This window comes from Camelus ferus, chromosome 4 (assembly GCF_009834535.1).
Source record: "Camelus ferus isolate YT-003-E chromosome 4, BCGSAC_Cfer_1.0, whole genome shotgun sequence".
NCBI classification, from domain to species: Eukaryota; Metazoa; Chordata; class Mammalia; order Artiodactyla; family Camelidae; genus Camelus; species Camelus ferus.
This window is the reverse complement of record NC_045699.1, coordinates 29,102,367-29,117,739: the sequence shown is the minus strand read 5'-3', so window position 1 is coordinate 29,117,739 and position 15,373 is coordinate 29,102,367. Positions and strand designations below refer to the sequence as shown.

Here is a 15,373-nt window from a genome sequence, read left to right as displayed (position 1 = left end):
TTGGATTTACATTCAAATTGTACCTAATTTTCCACCACCCCACCCCCCGCTTTTGTTTCTATCTTTTGTCAACACCAGTCTAGGTCCTCGTTTTTCCACACTAAAATTACTGCCAGAACAGCTCTGACTCCGGGCTCTCTCTCCTTCTCCACCATCCACTCCTCTCTGCACCATGAGACTGACAGTATTTTAAACCACCATTCATTCATGTACTGAGCCCTTTAGTGATTCCTTATTCTTACAGCACCTTCTTGCTGATTTTTAAAGCCTTCTTCACCCTGATATGCTCCTACCTCATTTCCCTCTATTTCTGAAAATGTGACCTTCGTTTATACTGTAGTCTAACAGCCTGCTCACCAACAGCCCCTCATACACACACATCCCCCCTAGTCATGCTGTGCTTACTTGGAATATCGTCTCTTTTCCACTGGGCCAAGTCCTACCAACTGTTTTCAAGGCTCAGCATCAGGCTCACCTCCCCTGACTACTACAGATCTCTCTGGAAAACACTTCGACTCCCTTGCCCCTTGTCCTGACACCGGTCCTATAACCCGCTCACCTGCCCTCACCACTCAACCTTGGATCTATGTAAGTTTTCCACACCCGGGCAAGTTGCTCAAACATGTGCTGGTGCCAACTCCAATATATAGCTTCCACTTTGGCTACACTGTCATCGCTCAGCAATCCTACCATAACCCTGGGTCAACTCCCTTTCATATTCCTCAAGATGACGAGTCCTATGTTCTTCATTGCTGAACTAGACTTCAGAGCTAAAATTCAAAGCCTCATCTCTCTAACTCCAAAGCCCCAGCTCATTCACACCACACACTGCCTCTCAAATGCACAGGACACAGAATATCTATAGGTCATCCATGATATTCTATCTTACCATATGTCAAAAGTCGAAATTAGAATACCAACCTGCTCTCTGAATGGAGTCTGTTAGGATTCTGTCCGCTGTGTCATACTTGGTGTGATAAATGTATCCATTCTCAATAAAAGCTAAGTCTATTCCTAAGACATACAGGGAAAAAAAGTCATTTTGCTTTAAAGATCAACCTTGCTTTAGGCCTGTTTGTTTAATGTATTAAGTTCCTAAAGTCAGACAAAATGTCAAGCAGTGGCATGACTGCTTCGTCACATTTAGGAATGAATGATGCAGATTCTCTTTCAAATTCTCACAGAATCTACAGCTATGGAACATAATTCAATACATAATGACTGGGGCATCGCAAGTCACACAGCAAGGGAGAGGAATCAGAACTTTGCCATCTACATCCTTGTCAGGCCAGAGCCAAATTTTAACATCAGATACTCTGTACAAGCCCCCAGGGCAGCTGGCAAAGCAAGGTAACAACGGAAAAGACCCCGGAAGGATCTGTTACCATCTTCTGGGGACAAAGTGCTGAATAGTTCTCCCCTGTGGGGCAAGAGGACGTGTTCCAGAAAAGGGACGCACTTAAATTAGACAGGCGTTTAAAGAAAAGGAAACTGTCAGGAACTCTCTTTCAGTGAGTCAGAAAATACTGTTCTCATATAGATAATCTGCTCTCAGAAAATGCTATTTACTCACAAACTTCCAGAAAGCAAACTTGTTTCTGATTAATCATTGTCACACAAAAGCTCGTAACAACTGACAGAATACCTGGAATGTTCCCAAAGTCCCTGTAGATGCGGAAGTCCGTATCTGAGGGAATGATCCCACTCTGGAAAACCTCCTGAGCCACCACAGAAGCAAATGGGTGTTTAGCTGCTGAAACGTAAGCTTGGACCAACCAAGGATTTTCAGGTCCTGAAATGAAACACGACAACACAATACAAGGTTAATCTGGTAAACATTTTTTTAACATGCTTTTTTAAGACACCTAAAATAATTACTGTGGTGATCTGGGGAAACAGGTCAAGAATTTGTTTTTTAATCCTATTTTCTGTAGTTTCCAACATTTCTTTCATAAATGTATATAAGTTTTAGAATGAAAAACAACCTCTAAGAAAACAAAATTATTTTTAATTATAAAATAACAGCACCATAAAAAGTTTAAGTTTAAAAATGAAGAATCACTCTGAAGCCCATCATCCTAAGATAACTATTACCATTTTTACATCTTCAGTTTTCTTAGAAATGTATGACCGTGTGTACACACAGCTGCACCGATAAGAGTATATGCACTCTATACACTGCTGTTTCACTTAACATTGTACTAAATGCATTTTCCTATGTTGCTAGTTATTACAGTGGCACTTTAATAACTGCATAAATCACTGAACATACCATAAAATTCCTTATTACTACTGCTTATATCTTTTTATCATTATTAATAATTTTAAATTAACATCTTCATGCACAGCTTTTCTCAAATGTGGGAGTTTTTTCCTTAGGACAGAGAGATAAATTGTATTATTGTTCCCAATTATTCACTCTTGTCCCACGTAATTTATAATGCCTTCCTGTGGAGGTAGCACAAACATGACTTACTTTTGGCCAACTGACTGCAAATGGGAGAGACATGAACTTTAACTGAAAAGACTTCTAAGAGCCATGACATGCTCCATCCCTCCCACTAACTTTGGCTATGAGATCAGTACATCCCTGATGGGGGCTTCTCCTTTAGCCTGGATCCCAGAATGAATAAGAAACATGCAACTTAATAACAATGGGATATAAATGCAGTTACCCAGGAAGCAGAATGTAGCGTGAGCAAGAAAAAATTCTTCGCTGTTGTAACCCACTGAGATTTGGGGGTTGTTTATTACAACTAAATTTAGCAAAAAGTTGTCTGATATAGATAGATCAAGTAACTGTATTTCAGGGAATCTAAGAATACTAACATTATTTTTTGATTTATAATCATTTTACAATGTTGTGTCAAATTCCAGTATAGAGCACAATTTTTCAGTTATACATGAACATATATATATTCATTGTCATATTTTTTTCTCTCTGAGCTACCATAAGATCTTGTATATATTTCCCTGTGCTATACAGTATAATCTTGTTTATTCTACAATTATTCTACAATTTTGAAATCCCGTCTATCCCTTCCCACCCCCCAAAAGAATACTAACATTTTTATACTTTCATAAACAGATAATCAAATTGCTTTCCTATAGAAAAAAATAACCATAAAATGTGGGAGGAGGGAAAGGATGGAGAAACACTACAGAACCATATGCCCAGGTGAACCAGATACTAGAGTTACCAGGCATGAATTTTAAAATAAATACGATTAATTATTCAAAAACACAGATGACAGCAAGAATTTCACTAGACAAGTACAATCTATTAACAAAGAAATAGAAATGGAAACCCTTTAACTGAAAAGCGTAACTGATGTTAAGAATTTTAACACTTAGATGATTTAACGCAAAGTTAAACACAGCAGAAGAAAGAAAAAGAGATCCATAGAATTAAATCCCAGAAGGAAAAAGGGAAATAAAGGAATGTTTATAAGAGACATATGGGGTACAGTGAAAAGGTCTAACATATGACTAACTGGAGTCTGAGAGGAAGAGGAAAAAGAATAGAGCAGAAGCAACGTTTAAAGAGGTAATGGCGGAGACTCAGAGAAGATGGCGGAGTAGAAGGGCGCTCGCAGCTCACCCTCTCCCACAAATGCACCAAGACTCACATCCACAGACCCACTCAGCCAACCAGAGCACCTGCGGAACATCGCCCTCTTCAAAAGATAAAGACACCAAAAATCTGGTAGGAGAAAAGGAAAAAAGAAAGAACAAAAGGCAAAGCAGAGTGGGAAGGGCCCCGCGGGGAGGGAGCGGCAAAGGAGGACTGGCGCTCGTTCGCTGGGTCTCCCCTCTCCAACTGAGAGGCCAGCGGGACGGAGGGGAAGCCTCCGAGACTCGGATCTATACGGAGCAGCCCTTGACTGACAGAACTAAGTTAAACGGGAGCAGAGCGTCCCCCCGACACCCAGCCTGAGATGCCGGCCGGCAGCGGCAGGCTGGGCCTGGCTGCCCAAGCCGGGCAGAGGACAGGGGCGGCTGCACTGAGGTAGCCCCGGGGGACCACAAGGGGCTGCACGCCGTGGCTGTGGGTGTACAGGGCAGAACAATCTGGGCCCTCCATAAAACAGCAAGGTTGATGTGCTCTCAGGGGAAGGGTGCACACCCCTATCTCTGAAAACCCGCGGAAAGTTTTTGGGGGAAGAGAGGCGGGGCTCAGGCTCAGCCGCCATGTCCTCCGGTGCTTAGCATCCAGGCGGGGGCGGGGGCAAAACCTGCATCCCCACTGAAGGGCTTAGCAGCCTCAAAGGCCAGACTGAGACTTGCCTACAGCCAGAGGCAGATAGGATCCTTCCATCCTGGTCCCTCAGAGAACTTGCTCCACAAAGACAAACAAGAAACTGAGCTTTGGCCCGGAACAGGGACAAGGCTATCCCTCGGTCTTCCCTGAGCCCACCTGCAGAGCGCCGACAAGGGCGGAGCGCGCAGCCGCACAGAGCAGCGGAGCTACCGGCGCCAGGAGAGGGAGGGAGCCCCCCCCCAGGGCGTCCCCCCCCCCCCCCCGCCTTTCAGGCAGGAACACAGCCCCTGTCCGACGTGCTGGGAGAGGCCACGATCCGCCCTCCTACCCGGCCAGTCTGCAACATCTGACTGCGGCATCGGGAGGGGCAGTGACCCGCCCGCCCACAGCAGAGGAGAGCTGCACCTGACCCAGTGTTAGGAGGAGGCACGATCTGCTTGCTGACAGGTACTGGGAGCAGCACAGAAGAGGGCGCCAATGGAGGGCCTGTGAAAACAGCAAGCTGAGCTTGCAAAACAGGACGCAGACAGAAAGACTTCACATTAAAAGCGCACAGACTCAAGGAGAACACAGACAACCCCCCCTTTTTTTTTAAATCTGTTTTTACCTGTTCTATTTTCTATTACCCTCTTAATTTTTACTTCTTAATTCATTTCTATTTCTCTTGGGTTTTGATGTCCTGTTATTGATTAGACATAGGTTTCAAATACATCTATTCATCTTCCCCCACCCCCCCTTTTTTTTTTAAAGGTTTTAAAAGGACGTCTCAACCCAATTAATACTCTGCTTCAACTCGCTCTTCTATTATTCATTATACACTGTTTTCAAACCTTCTTTCTCCCTTCTTTTAAAATTCTTTCTCTCTATTTTTTTCTTTTTTTCCTAAGTTCTATTCCTAAATAGGCATTAGATTGGTAAACTCCTTAAGGACCAAAATAGACAACTGATACTCCATAAACCACAGTGCCAGAGAGGTATGAGCAAGATGAAGAAGCAGAGAAACCTTTCCCAATTAAAAGAACAAGAGAAATCCCCTGAAAGAAAGATCAATGAAATAGATATCAATAGCCTACTAGATCAAGATTTCAAAAAAGGAGTGATCAAAGTGCTGAAGGAATTAAAAGAGATAGTGTTTAGAGATATAAAATATGTCAAAAATGAAATTGAAGCTATAAAGAAGAGCCAAGTAGAATGGGTAAACTCATTGACGGAGATGAGGAATGATCTAATAGCTGTGCAAAGCTGACTAGATAATGCAGAGGAACGAATTAGTGACCTAGAAGACAGGACAATAGAAAGCACCCATTCAGAAGAGCTACAAGATAACAAATAAAAAATAATGAAAATAGCATAAGGGACCTATGGGATAATATAAAGCGTCCCAATCTTCGCATAATAGGGGTCCCAGAAGGAGAAGAAAGATCAAAGGGGATTGAAAGGTTTTTGAAGAAATCATGACTGAAAACTTCACAAACTTAAAGAAGGAATCAGATATCCAAGTACAGGAAGCTCAGAGGGTCCCAACAGGAAGAACCCAAATAGACCCACACCAAGACATATCATAATCAAGATGCCCAGAGTCAAGGATAAAGAAATGGTTCTAAAGGCAGCAAGAGAAAAGCAAAGAGTAAGTTACAAGGGAACCCCCATAAGGGTCTCAGCTGATTTCTCTACACAAAAACTACAGGCCAGAAGGGAGTGGCAAGATATATTCAAAGCCCTGATGAAAAAAAGACGCAGCCTAGGATACTTTATCCAGCAAGGCTATCCTTTAGGATAGAAGGAGAAATAAAGAGTTTCACAGACACAAAAAAAGCTGCAGGAGTTTAGCAACACTAAACCCATGCTAAAAGAAATATTGAAAAGTCTATTCTAAATACAAAAGCAGCAGGATGCTACAGAAATGAGAAACTCACAACTGGAAAGGTGATACCTCATGAATTACAAATAAAGTAAACACGAAATTATAAAAGACAACATACAAATTACTGACAGTGGGAGAGGGAGGCAGGGAAATATAGAATATATTTTTTTTCTTTCTTTTTTAAATTTTTTAACAGTAGGATGGGTTTGAAATCATGTTACTATCAGTTTAATAAAAACAGTTATAGTAATGGGCTAATAGATTTACAAAAAAGGGTAACCACAAGCCAAAAACTTACAAGGGAGTCACAAAAATTAAATAAAATCCATGGTAATACAAAGGAAAATTACCAAACCACAAAAGGAAGAAGAAAGGAACAAAGAGGATATACCAATTCAACTGCAAAGATAAGTCCAAAATGGCAATAAACACACATCTATCATTAATTACTGTAAATGTTAATGGACTAAATGCTCCAGTCAAAAGACATAGAGTGGCACACTGGATAATAAAGTAAGAACCTTCAATATGCTGCATACAAGAGACCCACTTTAGGGAGAAGGACACATACAGATTGAGAGTGAAAGGATGGAAAAGGATATTCCATGCAAATGGAAAAGCCAAAAAAGCAGGTGTTGCAGTACTGATTTCAGACAAAATAGACTTTAAAACAAAGGCCATAAAGAAAGATAAAGAAGGACATTTTATAATGATTAAAGGAGTGATACAAGATGAGGATATTACACTCGTTAATATATATGCACCCAATATAGGAGCACCTAAGTACATACAAGAATTACTAACAGAGATAAAGGGGGATATTGATGGGAATACAATCATAGTTGGAGATTTTAACACTGCATTAACATCACTAGACAGATCTTCCAGACAGAAAATAAACAAGACAACAGAGAAATTAAATACTACAATAGAAAAACTAGATTTGGTGGATATTTTCAGAGCATTACACCCCCCAAAAATAGGATATACATTCTTTTCAAGTGCACATGGAACATTTTCCAGGATCGATCATGTACTTGGGCACAAAAGAAACCTCAACAATTTTAAGAAGATAGAAATATCTCAAGCATCTTTACTGACCACAATGCCATGAAACTGGAAATCAACAACAGAGAAACAAAGGAGAAAAAAAGGAAAGCATGGAGATTAAACAATATGTTATTGAAAAAACAATGGGTCAATGAGGAAATCAAAGCTGAAATTAAAAAATACCTTGAGACAAATGATAATGAAAGCACAACCACTCAAAACCTATGGGACACAGCAAAGGCAGTGCTAAGAGGGAAGTTTATAGCGATACAGGCCTTCCTCAAAAAAGAAGAACAATCTCAAATAAACAATTTAACCCACCACCTGAATGAATTAGAAAAAGAAGAACAAAAAGCCCCAAAAAGCAGCAGAAGGAAGGAAATAATAAAGATCAGAGAGGAATTAAATACAATAGAGATTAACAAGACCATAGAAAAAATCAACCAAACCAAAAGCTGGTTTTTTGAAAAAGTAAATAAAATCGACAAACCTCTGGCCAAACTCACAAAGAAGAAAAAAGAGAGAGCACAAATTAGCAAAATAAGAAAGGAAAATGGAGAAATTACAACAAACAAAATAGAAATACAGAATATCATACGAGAATATTATGAAAAACTATATGGAACCAAACTGGATAACCTAGAGGAGATGGACAAGTTTCTGGAAACATACTATCCACCAAAACTGAATCAAGAAGAATCTGAACACTTGAACAATCCGATCACTAGAAAGGAAATAGAAATAGCAATTAAAAACCTCCCTACAAATAAAAGTCCAGGACCTGGACGGCTTCACCAGGGAATTCTACCAAACATACAAAGAAGAACTCATACCAGTCCTTCTCAAACTCTTCCAGACGATTGAAAAGGAGGGAATACTCCCAAACTCAGTCTATGAAGCCACCATCACCCTGATACCAAAACCAGGCAAAGACACTACAAAAAAAGAGAATTATAGGCCAATATCACTGATGAACATAGACGCCAAAATCCTCACCAAAATATTAGCAAATAGAATCCAACAACACATAAAAAAGATTATACATCATGACCAAGTGGGGTTCATCCCAGGGACACAAGGCTGGTTCAACATATGCAAATCAATCAATGTAATACATCACATCAACAAGAGAAAGGACAAAAACCACATGATCATCTCCATCGATGCAGAAAAAGCATTTGATAAAATTCAACACCCATTTATGATAAAAACTCTCACCAAAGTGGGTATAGAGGGAACATATCTCAACATAATAAAAGCTATATATGACAAACCTACAGCCAGCATAGTACTCAACAGTGAAAAACTCAAAAGCTTCCCACTAAAATCTGGGACAAGGATGCCCACTATCACCACTCCTATTCAACATAGTCCTGGAAGTCCTAGCCACAGCAATCAGGCAAGAGAAAGAAATAAAAGGGATCCAAATTGGAAAAGAAGAGGTTAAAGTGTCACTATATGCTGATGACATGTTACTATATATAGAAAACCCTAAAAGGTCCACACAAAAGCTACTAGAGCTGAAGAATTCAGCAAGGTAGCAGGTTACAAAATTAACGTTCAAAAATCAGTTGCATTTTTTTACACTAACGAGGAATCAACAGAAAAAGAAAGTAAAGAAACAATCCCCTTTAAAATAGCACCCAAAGTAATAAAATATCTGGGAATAAATCTAACCAAGGAGGTGAAAGAATTATACACAGAAAACTATAAACCACTGATGAAGGAAATTAAAGAAGACTTTGAAAAATGGAAAGATATCCCATGCTCTTGGATTGGAAGAATCAATATCGTTAAAATGGTCACACTGCCCAAGGCAATCTACAGATTTAACGCAATCCCTATCAAATTACCCAGGACATATTTCACAGAACTAGAACAAATCATAATAAAATTTATATGGAACCATCAAAGACCTAGAATTGCCAAAGCATTACTGAAGAGAAAGAAAGAGGCTGGAGGAATAACTCTCCCAGACTTCAGACAATACTACAGAGCTACAGTCATCAAGACAGCATGGTATTGGTTACCAAAACAGACATATAGACCAATGGAACAGAATAGAGAGCCCAGAAATGAACCCACAAACTTTTGGTCAACTAACCTTCGACAAAAGAGGCAAGAATATACAATGGAATAAAGACAGTCTCTTCAGCAAATGGTGTTGGGAAAACTGGACACCAGCATGTAAAACAATGAAGCTAGAACAGTCCCTTACACCATACACAAAAATCAACTCAAAATGGATCAAAGACTTAAACATAAGACAAGATACAATAAACCTGCTAGAAGAAAACATAGGCAAAACATTATCTGACATACATTTAAAAAATTTTCTCCTAGAAGAAATAAAAGCAAGAATAAACAAATGGGACCTAATGAAACTTACAAGCTTCTGCACAGCAAAGGAAACCATAAGTAAAACAAGAAGACAACCTACGGAATGGGAGAAAATTTTTGCAAATGAAACCGACAAAGGCTTGATCTCCAGAATATATAAGCAGCTCATACGACTCAATAAGAAAAAAATAAACCACCCAATCCAAAAATGGGCAGAAGACCTAAACAAGCAATTCTCCAAGGAAGATATACAAATGATCAAAAGGCACATGAAAAAATGCTCAATATCACTAATTATCAGAGAAATGCAAATCAAAACTACAATGAGGTATCACCTCACACCAGTCAGAATGGCCGTCATTCCAAAATCCACAAATGACAAATGCTGGAGAGGCTGTGGAGAAAGGGGAACCCTCCTACACTGTTGGTGGGAATGCAGTTTGGTGCAGCCACTATGGAAAACAGTGTGGAGATTCCTCAAAAGACTAGGAACAGACTTACCATATGACCCAGGAATCCCACTCCTGGGCTTGTATCCATAAGGAACCCTACTTCAGGATGACACCTGCACCCCAATGTTCATAGCAGCACTATTTACAATAGCCAAAACATGGAAACAGCCTAAATGTCCATCAACAGGTGACTGGATAAAGAAGATGTGGTATATTTATACAATGGAATACTACTCAGCCATAAAAACCGACAACATAATGCCATTTGCAGCAACATGGATGCTCCTGGAGAATGTCATTCTAAGTGAAGTAAGCCAGAAAGAGAAAGAAAAATACCGTATGAGATCGCTCTTATGTGGAATCTAAAAAAAACAAACAAACAAGCAAACAAAAACAAAGCGTAAATACAGGACAGAAATAGACTCATAGACAGAGAATACAGACTTGTGGTTGCCAGGGGGGTGAAGGGTGGGAAGGGATAGACTGGGATTTCAAAATTGTAGAACAGACAAACAAGATTACACTGTATAGCACAGGGAAATATACACAAAATGTTATGATAACTCACAGAGAAAAAAATGTGACAATGAGTGTGTATATGTCCATGAATGACTGAAAAATTGTGCTGAACACTGGAATTTGACACAACATTGTAAAATGATTATAAATCAATAAAAAAAAGTTAAAAAAAAAAAAGAGGTAATGGCCAGTAATTTTCTCAAGTTTATAGAAAACACCAAGCTATGAATTCAAAAAGCCCTACAAACCCCAAACAGGATAAACATGAAGGAAACACACACTCATCACCAAGATTTTTGCTCCTGAATACCATTATCCACAAAAAGGGCCAGGTTTCTCCTTAGAGAAATGCCTAATTCCAGATCTGAGGCTAGAATATGTTAAGTGGGAACATCTTGCACCAGAGTAAGAAAGAGCTCAGATAAATGTGTCAGAGACCTGTCAAAAGGCACCAGTTGAAGGGAATATCACTGGCCTAAACTGGGACAATCCATGCATCAAAATGATTAGAACAGGGTATATAATCCGCAAAATAAAATATACATTAAATACTGAAACAAATACATAAGGGAAAAGAGAAAGCCTAGCAGAATTCCAACTATTAATTATAGATGGAATAATGGAGCTAGAAAACTCTTAATATAGCATCCAGCTAACATTATAGCAAAAATGCCCTGAGGCAAGAATCCTGAGTGACTGCTAAAACTGGGATCAAAGTTTCATAAGAATCAGGGTATTTACACAGTCTCAAACTACCCATTACAAAGGGGTAGTTTTACAAAGTAGAAAGACCCAATAAATATAATCAAGTGATCAAAAGTTAATACCATCAGTAATCAGAGACATTATATGCTTCTGATGTGATGCAGTGAGAACACATATGTAAAAGGAAAAAGAATAACAATGGTGGGGAAACATTATGAAAACTGATCATGTTAAAATACTATTACTAAAATAGTATTACTGTGACAATTAGATATTAATAAAGTTATATGATTAAAATATCAAAACCACACTGAAAAACAAGTAAAGCTAAATTACAAAGGAAAGCGTGATTATTGTAAAAATCAGAGTAACAGCTACCCTGAGATGAGAAGGAGGCAGCTGTATCTGAGATGGGGCAGTGGGAAGCTTCTGGGAGGGTGTGGCAAGAATTCATCCTCTTTCGCACGTCGGGGTTGGAAACGGATTCACTTTACAATAATTAAGGTCACACATATTTTTTGTGTATGTTATATAATGGTTGTGATATATCAAATAAAACATGACAATTAAATGCTGTATTTGATCCTGCACTGGAATTTAGATAAGAAAACAAAACAAAAACAACTAGGATGTTATTGGAACAACTGGAGAAAACTGAATATGTAGATTATTTGCTAACAGTTTTATATTAATGCCGTATTTTTTGAGTGTTATAAATGTACTTTTATTGAAGGAACATATCCTTGTTCTTTATCTAAGATGATCACGTTCAGATTATCAATCGAGATTTTTCTCCTTTACTCTGATAATGTGAATTACATAGATTGATTTTCAGATTTTAAGCCATCTTCATTTACTGTTCAGTAAAGTTGCAGAATGTAAAATCAATACACAGAAATAAGTTGCATTTCTATACATTAATAATGAACTATCAGCAGAAAATTTTTTAAATCCCATTTACTAGTGCATCAAAAAGAATAAAATGTCTAGAAGTAAATTTAACCAAGGAGGTGAAAGATATGTGCACTGAAAACTATAAGATGGTGATGAAAGAAACTGAAGAAAACACAAATAAATGTAAAGAAATTGAATGCTTATGGGCTGGAAGAATTAATACTGTTAAAATGTCATGCTATGCAAAGCAATCTACAAATTCAATGCAATCCCTATCAAAATTCCAAAGGCATTTTTCACAGAAATAGAACAAGCAATCCTATAATTTGTATGGAGCCACAAAAGACCCCAAATAGTCAAAGCAACTTTAGGAAAGAAAAACAAAGCTGGAGACATCACACTTCCTGATTTCAAAGTCTACTACAAAGCTATAGAATGAAAACACTGTGATACTGGACAAAAACAGACACATAGATCAATGGAACAGAACAGAGAGCCCAGGAATAAACCCACTCATATATGGTCAATTAATTTACAACAAAGGAGCCAAGCATGTACAATGGGTAAGAGACAGTCTTTTTAATGATTTTGGGGAAACTGAACAGCCACATGCAAAATAATGAAAATGAACCATTATCTTATACCACACACAAAAAATAACTCAAAGTGGATTAAAGATGTGAACATAAGACCTGAAACCATGTAACTCCAAGAAGAAAACACAGGCAGTAAGCTCCTTGACATTGGTCTTGGAGACAATTTTTTGGATTTGACACCAAAAGCAAAGGCATCGAAGCAAAAATAAACAAGTGGGACTACATTAAACTAAAAAGCCTCTGTACAGCAAAGGAAACCACCAACAAAATGAAAAGGCTGTGTACTAAATGAGAAAAGATATGCAAATCATATATCTGATAAAGGGTTAATATTCAAAATATAAACAACTCATACAATTCAACAGCAAAAAAATCTCAATCTGATTTAAAAATGGGCAGAGGACCTGAATAGACATTTTCCCAAAGACAACACACAGATAGCCAACAGGCACCTGCAAAGGTGCTCAACATCATTAATCATCAGGGAAATGCAAATCAAAACCACAGTATAGCTTAGTGGTAGAGTGTGTGCTTAGCACGCATAAGGTCCTGGGTTCAATCCCCAGTATCTTCAGTAAATAAGTAATCAAACCGAACTACTTCCCCACCACAAAAAAATTAAAAAAAGATTTAAAAGAGGAAAGAAAAACTAACGTTAAAAAAAAAAACCCCACATGAGATACTACCTCATACCTGTCAGAATGGTTATTATCAAAGACAAGAAAGAGAAAAAAGAAGAAAAGGACTGCATAGAGACAGGGAACAGACTGGTTGCCAGAGGTCAGGGTGGGAGGTGGATGAAATGGGTGAAGGTGGTCAAAAGTTACAAACTTCCAGTTATAAAATAAGTAAGTCAGGGGATGTAATGTAAGGCATGGTGAGTACAGTTAATAATACTGTACTGCATACCTGAAAGTTGTTAAGAAAGTAAGTCTGAAAAGTTCTCAGCAGAAGAAAAAAAATTTGTAACTGTGTGGTGATGGATGTTAACTGATTTACTGTGATGACCATTTTGCAATATATACAAATATTCAATCAGTATGTTGTGATCTTGTAACTTAAAAAATTCTTGTATTCATGAAATAAGCTCTTCTTGGTTGTTAAGTATATATTATATGTATATGTAATATTTACATATACACACAGATAAAAAAATACACAGACATCACTGGATTCAGTTTGCTAATACTTTATTTAGGATTTTTGCATCTAAGTATGGCATTTATCTATCAAAAGTATATACCAAAGCTGAAAATACGCACACCTTATGACTCGGTAGTTCCACTCAGAAATGTGCATACATGTATATGTATATGAAAGACACTCATAAGAATGTTCCTAAGACCATTCAAAAGAGCCAAAACCAAGAAACAATCTAACATCACCAACAGAATGGATATCCTTGCCAATGGAATATCATTCAGCAACAAAAAAGAATGACCACTGCTAAACACAAGAAATGAATCTTACAGACATAATACTAAGTGAGAAGTCATACACAAATGAAAACAGTGTATGAGTCAACTTACAGGAAGTTCAAATACAAGCAAAATTAAATCCATCCACACTTAAGTCAGAATAGGGTAATGCTTGGGGAGGAAAGACTGAGAAGGGCCACAAGAGAAGTGTCTGAAGTACCCACAATACTCTGGATCTTGATCTGGATTCTAGTTACATGACTTAGTCTGTAAAAATTCATTAAGCTGAACAGTCAGAGCTGTGAGCTCTTCTTGCAATAAAGACACTGAAAGATTAAAGTTTAAGTTCATTTTATACACTGTATCAAAAGAAATATTTGAGAAAAACATCAGACCCATCAGCAGAAAAGGGATTTATAGTTTTGAATATCCACTACTTGGCCCTTGACCCCTAACAGATCCCACAGCTTGTCCACTGAGGCCTACAGGTCACAGACAGGTCAAGTATTGGTGGAAAAGGGAAGACTGGGGAAACTGGGATGGGGAAGGCAGACGAGCTTCTTAGTAAGATACTCTCTATGATATAGACAAGGCACAGGGAGCTCTTCAACAAGAAACTACAGACTTGAGGATTTTACTCAGTGGTTATTAATCCTAAGAGGTAGAAACCACTACCATCCCAACTTCACAGATGAGAAACTGAACACACAGCAGTTACATGTGACTTGTCCAAGGCTGCAAGCCTACAGTGCACTACGGCTGAGAGCTGAACTTGAGTCAGTGCTCTTAATCACTACATCCCTCCCTGCCTCCCCCCAAAAAACTTCTATTTTAATTAACTCATAGAGAAAGGTGGGAGGCAGACACAGAAGTATTTTCACCTTACAGTCTTTCTCTTGCTGTCATCTACAAAAAAAAAAAAAAAAAAAAAAAAACAAACCCAAAAAGCAAAACAAAAATTTCTGCAATATATGCTGTAATACATCATAACACTTTCAAAATGTCTTTCAATCAAAGCTATATACTAATTTTCTACCAATGGAAATTTCCTAGTTCTTATACTGTATTATAGTTACACAAGATGTAACATATTGGGTAAACTAAGTGAAGAGGTACAAGAGACCATTCTGTATTATCATTGTAACTTCCTGTCCATCTATAATTATCTTAAAATAAAAAGTCACAAAAAATAAAATAAAATAAATCCTACAATGCTTCCAGTTTCTAGTGCATCCATTTCTTCTTAAAGAATGAGCCCCATCTTTCTTAAAGCA

At 38.1% G+C, this 15,373-nt stretch overlaps 1 protein-coding gene across 2 annotated transcripts in view; it reads right to left on the bottom strand.

Moving 5' to 3' along the window:
• ERMP1 (endoplasmic reticulum metallopeptidase 1) overlaps positions 1 to 15,373 on the bottom strand; it is a 50,187-nt gene that overhangs the window by 23,858 nt on the left and 10,956 nt on the right. For both annotated transcript variants that reach the window (XR_004319174.1, XM_032477715.1), the window contains exons 5-6: positions 1,646 to 1,792; positions 922 to 1,014 (exon numbers count right to left, since the gene is read on the bottom strand). Coding sequence is in view for 1 of the 2 variants with exons in the window: in XM_032477715.1 (XP_032333606.1) it covers positions 922 to 1,014; positions 1,646 to 1,792 (240 nt within the window). In the remaining variant the exon portion in view is untranslated. The remainder of the gene's footprint in view (positions 1 to 921; positions 1,015 to 1,645; positions 1,793 to 15,373) is intronic.